Here is an 8,888-nt window from a genome sequence, read left to right as displayed (position 1 = left end):
TTAGGAAACTTTGCTGCTAATTATGTGACACTTTATGCTGGACATATATTAGTTTAGTGAGTTATTGAGTTCATTTCTAAGATGTTCATGCATGCTGCGTAGCTATGCTCCCCCGGTCTCAACAAAAAGGCCATTTTTATTATAAAATATTTCTAAAACAATATCATCTAAAAGCAACCAATCTAGCATCCCCAATTATTCTAACTAATCAAGTGGATGCCAAATGAAGGGTTGAGTAACTTGGCCACCCTTTGTAAATCCTTCAAGGCGTTCATTATTTTAAAAAAAATATACTAAAATAAATTTTATAAACAAAATTTTAGCATGTTAACTTTTAAAATACTAAAATAGACGATATCTTCATCATCTCTAGTTAGTTTTGTTCAATTCATGGTTTAATTTGTTCTACTCAAAAGTCATTTCTCAACCCATGGTTACATCAATGGATTTGTTCAAATTTTAGTTAACTACATAAGGCATTCATCATACTGTATCATGCCATATGTGCATCATGGAATCTCATCACCGCATCATGTGATGCGTGCATTATGCGCGCATTTTAAAACCAAGCTTATTGGTTAGCAGGGGTTGGAGGGGTCACGCAAGTTTTCCGGTAACATACACCCAATTTTTTCTTTTCTTTTTAATACATAAAGACCCTAAACTGGTTCATTATTACTACTAAAATGATATAACTTTCACAATTATAATGAACACACTAGGTATGACAAAAATGAAAAACAAAATGTGTACCGAGTCTGGCCCGTTTTGACCCATACAAAAGAATCATGTATCATCCAACTTACTCATTTTGCCACCTCTATTTTCATTTCCCAAGATCAACAATAAACTTATAAACAACAATAACAATCCTTTCCCTTTAAGATCAAAATTACGCATCAAATTTACAGTAACAAAAAAACAAAACTTCTTAACACGGATTGGATTAAACATGTACTAATTGAGCTTATGACCAAGTATGTTTATAAATTAAAACATTAATGAAGTACCTTTATGACATCACACAGATGGGAAGTGTTTGTTGAGGTTGAAGGGCAATCCATAGAACTCTTCACTTCTTGGATCGGTTTGAAAAGATTGAAACTTATCCCACCAATGTTTGCCTCGGTCTTTCCTTATCGCCCCGTCTTTCTTGTGAATTGTGTTGTCCAAAAAGTAAGCCAAAATGCCAGCCACAAATGGTTCAGATGAGAAAGGAACATTGACCATGTTGTTGAACTACAAATTCACAAAAAAGGAAGCATCATTTAAGGTGAAAAAAAGGCTATTTTGACCTTTTGTAGGTCAAACTTTCAGTGTTTCTATTCCAAATTGATTCGAGTTAGTTAAGAAGTTAGACATCACAACAACAAGTTTCTATTTCAAACATACTTTCTGAGCTCTAAATTGACACAAGTCAACCACGTTAGACCTCAAAAGTCAAGATATTAGACCTTAAAAGATAACCAAGACTCGTGAACATCTATAAATTTGGAAATACTAATATTTCAGAAATGAAAGTTTATTTCTGCATACCCATCTTGCAGAAGTGTGAACCGGCCCGTAACCGTTAATAGCTTCATACTCATTGAAGTATTGGGGAATCGACAAGCCGAGAAAGAACGAAAATCCTAAAATAAACTTTGTTCTAACACTGTTGAGGTTGCAGAATTGCAGGTAGCTCAGACCACCCGACCCTGCATAAGCATAACAAAAGGTTAAAGTTTTTGCCTAAAAGAAAATACACTTATGAAAGGAAACATTGAACATGTGCTGCTTTTGAGGATCTTTACACGTACCCACGTAAGCAAAGAAAAGGCAATACAGAGCAGCAACGATGGGTGCGGGAATCGATGCAAAGATTGCTCCAAATTTCCCTGCATATTTTGCTAACAGGTCAAACAGGTTGTGTTTTATCCGTAAAGCGTCATGAGTTGTATTTTAGTGGTTGTGTCGTGTCTGTAATGGTCAAATGAATCATGTTTTGTTTGTAACGGGTCAAATGGATTGTCTTTTATCTGTAACGTGTCATGAGTTGTATTTTAAACGGGTTGTGTCGTGTCCATAACGGGTCAAATGGGTCGTGTTTTGTCTGTAACGGGTCAACTGGGTCGTGTTTTGTCTGTAACGGGTCAAATGGGTCGTGTTTTGTCTGTAACGGGTGAAATGGGTCGTGTTTTGTCTGTAATGAGCCAAACAGATTGTGTTTATATCTGTAGCAGGCCAAACAGGTTGTGTTTTATCCGTAACAGATCAAATGGGTTGTGTTTTTATCTGTAACGGGTCAAATGGGTTGAGTTTTATCCGTAATGGGTCAAATGGATTGTGCTTAATCTGTAACAGGTTAAATGGGTTGTGTTTAATCTGCAACGAGTCAAATGGGTTGTGTTTAATCTGTAACGGGTCGAATAGGTTGTGTTTTATCTGTAATGGGTCAAACGGGTTGTATTTTATCTGTGACAGGCCAAATTAGCTGTGTTTTATCTGTAACGGGTCAAACGGGTTGTGTTGTATCTTCTTTTACCATAACTCACTTTTACCCAACCCGCTCATTTTTCCACCTGTAACCCACATTATCGGCTACCTCGGTTACAAACTTACCAAGAACCGAGAATAAAATCATGAAACCGGCAGATATTTGTACTACCCTTCGACTGCCCACACGGGTCAATGCCAAAAGACCAGCATTCTCACTGAAAAAACATCATGTTGATGTCAAATAAGCAACAATAATCGAAATTCATCAGGCTAAAAATATATAACTTACATAGATACCGAAGATCCATTTACAGTTCCAAACACACCAGACAACAAAATGCCAATTCCCTAGTAATTATAACAATTAATTAGACCGGTTAGTTTGGTTTAATTTAGGTACTACAAAAAAACATAGAATAAAATACAATCAAGCTGCCGGGATATAGGTAATTAAGTATATATAGCTTTCAGTATTACACTTCATGTTATGAGTCTCGACTTGACCCATTTATCCGATTTTAATATTTAACAGAACTATAAAATAATGCATTAAATATGTAAACTTTAGAAGGTTGTATAAATTGAAAATACACTAGACTTTCAGCCTGTTTGACCTGTTTCCTTTTCTAGCTATTTTTTTACTAGACCAGAAATAACACCAACCTACCCATCCTAACTAAAATGGACCATATTTTCGAGAACTCGATCTCGGCACGTTTTTTTTATTTATTAACTAGATTATATTGCACTTTTTATTATTCTTTGTATATTTTTATAATTCTATTTATAACATACATTATTTAGTTACTTTAAAATAAATTATTATAAATAATAATTATTATTATTGTGCTACTATATATTCATAATATAAATTGAAATTTCATATGTAATGGTGTCATTTAGGCTCAAACTTGATAAGTAAAGTCTGGGCTCGGGCTCGTTTATTAAACAAGCTTATTTCTAGGCTCGGGCTCGTTTATTAAACAAGCTTATTTTTAGGCTCGGGCTTGTTTAAGCTCAGCTCGGCTTGAGCTTTTAGATAGCCAATCTCAAGTAGATCATGAGCAGCTTGGCTCGTTTGCACCTCGACATGTCTATACTTGCCTTTTTAATACTTCTTTTTCTATATTATTATAAAACTGGTATCTTAAACCATATAAAATATAAACACTATATAAAATTAAAGTAATTTACCTGCCAACCAATACCGCGGCTTAGAATAGATGAAGGCATGTGAGTGGCACTTGCATACCTCGAAACCGCAATGAACCCGCCAGTTGACTGATTATACAATTTGAACATGTGGAAGATGTATTTAATTGTCATTACAAAGGGATGGCCTTATTTTTAGGCTTGTAAATGAGCTAAATGCACAGTGAACCGTTTGGTGGCAAATTTGTTTATTTAATAAACGAACGAACATGAAGAGAACCTTTTGTTCATTTAGTTAAATGAAAGAACAGGAACACATGTCTCATTCGTTCATTTATGTCCGTAAACGTCCGTGTACATTCTTTCATTTATGTTCGTTAGTTTAGTTGTTTATTTTAAGTTCATTCGTTTACAACTTTGTTGTTCACATCTACTTTTAAATGATTTTAACTCATTTATGTACATTTTCAGTCATGTTCGTGATCTGTTTGGTTATACTGTTAACGAACATATACGAACACGTTCATTTTCTTAACGAACGAACACGAACAATAAAACCTCGTTAGTTTAACTGGTCGTGTACGATCATTTGTTTGGTTAAGGTTAAATGAACATGAACACGTTCGTGTTTGTTCGGTTCGTTTGCAGGCCTACCTAATTTTATATATTTAAAGAAAAACAAATAAACCTCTATAAGAGTAACAAAAGCAGCCATCATCATTGCAAAGGCTTCACCAGCATCAAACGAAGGTGCGCCCCATTGAAACGGATACGGAACTCTTATCCTAAATGCATAAAAACCCGTAAAACTGAGCTAAAAGCAAACAGGTCAAACAGATTGAATGGGTTAATTGTCACCCAAAGTGTACTTTGATGCATAAAATAGGCCTGTAAATGAAGAATGTCTCCATTTATTTAACAAACGCACGGAAATGAACAAAAACTTTTTGATCAATCAGATAAATGAACGAACATGAACACATGTCTCATTCATTCATTTCTGCTAGCGAACGTTAATTTAAATCTGTTTATGCTCATTCGTTTATGTATTGATAAATTTTAGATTCATTACAATAAATCAAATTTTATGAAATTAAAATATCACCTGCTAGTTTTATTAATTTTAGGTCCAACATATTGATGTTCACGTTTACCTTTAATTGGTGTTTGCTTAGTTATGTACTTATGTTCGTTAATATGCGATCATCTATGCTCAATCATATACATTTGTTTACGTCCATGAATCCTTTGTTTATACTATAAACGAACGAACATGTTCATGTTTTTAACGAACGAACATGTTCATGTTTTTAACGAACGAACACGAACAAAACCCCGTTCCCTTAAATATCTGTTTGTTCGGTGTTTGCTTAGTTATGCACTTATGTTCGTTTATATGTGATTGTCTATGCTCAATCATATACATTTGTTTACGTCCGTGAATCCTTTGTTTATACTATAAACGAACGAACATGTTCATGTTTTTAACGAACGAACACGAACAAAACCCGTTCCCTTAAATATCCGTTTGTTCGGGTAAAGTTAAATGAACGAAAACGAAGTCACAAACATGCTTCATTCGTATTCGTTCGGTTCATTTACAAGCTTACTAAAAAGGAAACAGGTTAACTGTCACGCAAAGTGCACTTTAATGCATAAAACCTAAATCTTTATCATTACTGAAACAATATTATATTTGTTAATTGAAGTGTTCCGGGTCAACTCAACCCAAGCCGACCCGTTTGACCAAAAGTGTTGAGCTAACCATGGAGCAGATTCAACGAGTCCTGCACGATCAGTCCGACAGCTCGTTTGAGTTTTTGGTGCTGCATGGTTGTAGGCCCCACCAACTGTAAGTAGGTGAGCATAAATCCAAATAATTGCAACCGAAATCAAGACTGCAAATCGGTCAAAGATATGCTTTCCTGAATGTATGAAATGGGATAGATACTGCACAAAACCATGTGAACCAAATTGTTAGAAGACTTTAGGGGTAGAAAATTGGGCTGGGTTGAGTAACGGATCAAACAATTTTTAGTTAATTTTTTATTTTAGCCATTTTACATGTTAACGATAAAAAAAAATTAGGTGCTTTTTCAGTCGTTTCATTTCTAGATAACTTTTTTATTTTACCCATTTGGCGTGTTAAAACTAAAAAAACAAATTAGGTGCCTTTTGACCCATTTGTCCCATTTCATATTTAGCTACTTTTTGATTTTACCCTTTCGACGTGTTGAAGATAAAAAAAAATTTAGGTGCCTTTCGAATCGTTTGACCCATTTCATTTTTTAGCAACTTTTCTATATTACCCTTTTGATGCGACAAAGTTAAATAAATATACAAGTGTCTTTCGACCCGTTTCATTTCTAGCTAATTTTTAAATTTACCCATTTGACGCGTTAAAGATAAATAAAAAATTAATTGCCTTTTGACCCGTTTCACTTTTACCTAACATTCTTATTTTACGCATTTGACACTTTAAAGATAAAAACAAAATTGGATACCTTTCAATCCGTTTGACCTGTTATAATAAAATATACGTGTGTGTAAGTGTTTCGACCCGTTGGATTCGTTTCCACTATTAGATGCTTTCTTTTAACTTTACCCATTTGACCCGTTAGAGATAAAACATAACCCAAACCAACCCAGTACTTATGTTAAGTAATTGCAAATCAAAGCTACCTGCGAGATAAGAACCAGAAATATGAGCTGAGGCAGCCCGATCTCAACACATCTCGCAACCTGAAACCCAAAGCAAATTGAGATCAGGCCCATACAAGAAACCTTAAAAAACATTTTCAAAGATTTTGTTAGAAAATGTTTCTCACCCCCTGGGAATCCAAATTCATACAGCCCAAAACCAGCAAGACTAACCAATGGAACAACTGAAAGTGGACTCAAAAACCTACAATAACAATTGAGATAATATGTGATTTATAGACATATATTATCAGAAAAAACATATAAAAAACATCAAAGTTAGGGATTAAACCGAAATTAATTGAGATAATATGTGACTTATAGACATATATTATCAGAAAAAAACATATAAAAAAAATCAAAGTTAGGGATTAAACCGAAATTACTGTCACTTTGGAATGTCTACTACTTATATCAATTATTTAAAAGTGTTAAAAAGTAACTTGGAAATTTAGGGATGTGCAGTTTGGTTTTATGTTCTATTAAAAACCAAACATTCAGTTCGGTTACGGTTTCACATATAATTAAAACCGATAAACCGAACCGAATTTAAAAATTTCCATTTTTAATAATGAATACAAGTCATTTATAAGAATTTAAAAAATAGTGCAACCCAAATGGGTAATTATTAATTAACAAAATGATTTAGGCCTAAATGTATTATTTTGGGCCAACTCTTTTTTTAGGCCAAAAATTTCAAGCTGTAGAACGGTTGAACCATAAACCAACCTAGTAATATTTCTCCAAAGCCCGCTAAAACCGAGAACGATTTGAAGCGTTGAAGCGATAATCATCGCACCCTGGATCGCACGTATTGTTTTCTTGAATTTCTGTAAAAGTAATGCATATAAAGTCATAAATTTTATGATATTTAGACACCATTTTCAAGAATCTTTGAAGATTCAAAATACTCAAAGAATCAAAGCAAATTGGTTCACAGACCATAACAGGATCTGGATCGCTCCATCGACCCGATAATATAATCGAGATTGTGGGGGCCACAAAAGTATATGAGCCCCCGATGACTGCTGGCAACCTGGTTCCAAAAAGAGTTTGTAGCAGTGTGTTTAAACCAGCAACAAAAAGTAGAGTTTGTATCACTTTAGCTTTCTCTTCCTAACAAGATCATAAAACAAATAATAAAATTCATTTGTTTATATAATTTACCAAAACTTCATTTGGATAACTTACATTGCCACCTCCCATTTGAGGAACTAAAGCTGTTGGAATAATAACGGTTGTACCAAGCATTACAATATAATGCTGAAAGCCAAGTAGTATAGCCTCCGCTGCAAAAAAGTTAAAAATTTATATATAACTTATTTTAATTTCTTTAAGCAGCAATAATCATATTGAACGCGCACATCCAAACACTCCCATTATGTAAACAATTTGTCATTAGAGAAAAAAAACCACATGCAAAACAATGAAAAAGGAGTGTTTGGATGTACGTTTTCAATTTGGTTCCAAAAGTTTATCTTTATAAAGGAAAAACATAATCTTTATGAATCAGAAGATGCCAAACCCAAATAGGCAAATACCATATGAATCAATTAAAAAAGCAATGTCAACCATTGAACTATTTTAATTTTTAACAGCAAACTGAATAAAGATTGCAAGAATCTTAATGAATTAATGCTCAAGCATGCAACTTGTTTAAATATTCAAACACCATGTGCCCTAAAACCAACATCCTTAAACCATGTCAAGATTCTTAAAAACAAACCCCTTTTTTCACAACTATAATAACAATAATAAAAAGAAGAAACTAACGCCATGGTGGTGGACTTGTAATGCAATAAGAAACATTTGGAAGCTGATCTTTTGGTGGGTGTGGTGCTGGTTCATCAGCTTTTGCTCCTCCACCACCTCCGGCCATCTGTCAAATTACTGTTTTACCCCTGAATCTGCCAAAAACAAAAAGACAACTGAAAATCAGACCCTTAATTAAAAAGCTTTGATTTTTATTAACCAAACAACCCACATTTAGTCACTAATCAGACACCCACTGAATCTTGAAATGAAAAGATTGTGTTGAGTATGATATAAACTAAAAATAATAATACTATTTCTCGATCAAAAATATAAAGAAAATAAGTTATTTGTTCGAGACAAAGCCATCATTGACATGAATTAGCTCAAAATCAAGAAAACTCAAGACCCCACAAGAAAAAGATTCATAAAAAAGATATAAAGATGGAAACTTTTAAGGAAAATAAGATATCTTTTTTCTGTAAGTTTAGATGGCATTTACATGTGTAACAAACTAGCAATGGCGAGTTGAAAAGTCTTTATTGAATGTCTACAAGTTCTTCCATATTTTGGCTTTAAAAGAACATGAAGCATCTTTGAGCAGACTGAATTTATATAATTGTTTATTTTTTATTTTAGAATTAATATAATATATATACAGTTTATGGGGTTTGTATTGTATGTTGTTTATTGCCACAGGTGAGTTTACTATGACTGAGATAGAGAAAGGGTACTGATCTTGGAGTCTAGAAGTCGACACGACGTCGTTTTCATGGGTTTAAGTTTTAAGTACGTGGCGTTTTGAT

General features: G+C 33.7%; 1 protein-coding gene across 1 annotated transcript; it reads right to left on the bottom strand.

Annotated features, from left to right (window-relative positions):
- Window positions 1-855: 855 nt before the first annotated feature.
- On the bottom strand, window positions 856-8,670 carry LOC143602755 (nucleobase-ascorbate transporter 6-like). The gene is made up of 15 exons (XM_077079762.1): window positions 8,585-8,670; window positions 8,104-8,237; window positions 7,522-7,619; window positions 7,273-7,446; window positions 7,060-7,160; window positions 6,461-6,535; window positions 6,313-6,373; window positions 5,396-5,580; window positions 4,319-4,415; window positions 3,673-3,759; window positions 2,768-2,826; window positions 2,602-2,693; window positions 1,800-1,877; window positions 1,537-1,697; window positions 856-1,239 (listed from the first exon to the last, which is right to left on the bottom strand). Exons 2-15 carry the CDS (start codon window positions 8,207-8,209, stop codon window positions 1,021-1,023), a joined length of 1,593 nt encoding a protein of 530 aa, XP_076935877.1. The 5' UTR covers window positions 8,210-8,237; window positions 8,585-8,670; the 3' UTR covers window positions 856-1,020.
- Between the last annotated feature and the right edge of the window lie 218 nt (window positions 8,671-8,888).

This window comes from Bidens hawaiensis, unplaced genomic scaffold, assembly GCF_021521415.1.
Source record: "Bidens hawaiensis isolate Kalapana, Puna unplaced genomic scaffold, B.hawaiensis_p1.1 tig00059772_1, whole genome shotgun sequence".
In the NCBI taxonomy this organism is placed as follows: domain Eukaryota; kingdom Viridiplantae; phylum Streptophyta; class Magnoliopsida; order Asterales; family Asteraceae; genus Bidens; species Bidens hawaiensis.
The sequence above is the reverse complement of the archived record's forward strand: the minus strand, read 5'-3'. Positions and strand labels throughout refer to the sequence as shown.

Bases quoted from the DNA above. Each gene is read 5' to 3' on its own strand.
- LOC143602755 (XM_077079762.1), bottom strand. From the start codon at position 8,209: ATGGCCGGAGGTGGTGGAGGAGCAAAAGCTGATGAACCAGCACCACAC. The intron at 6,536-7,059 runs GTTGGTTTATGG...TTGTTATTGTAG, and splicing joins CTTTGGAGAAATATTACTAG to GTTTTTGAGTCCACTTTCAG. The intron at 2,827-3,672 runs GTAAATTACTTT...TATAATTACTAG, and splicing joins GCCGCGGTATTGGTTGGCAG to GGAATTGGCATTTTGTTGTC.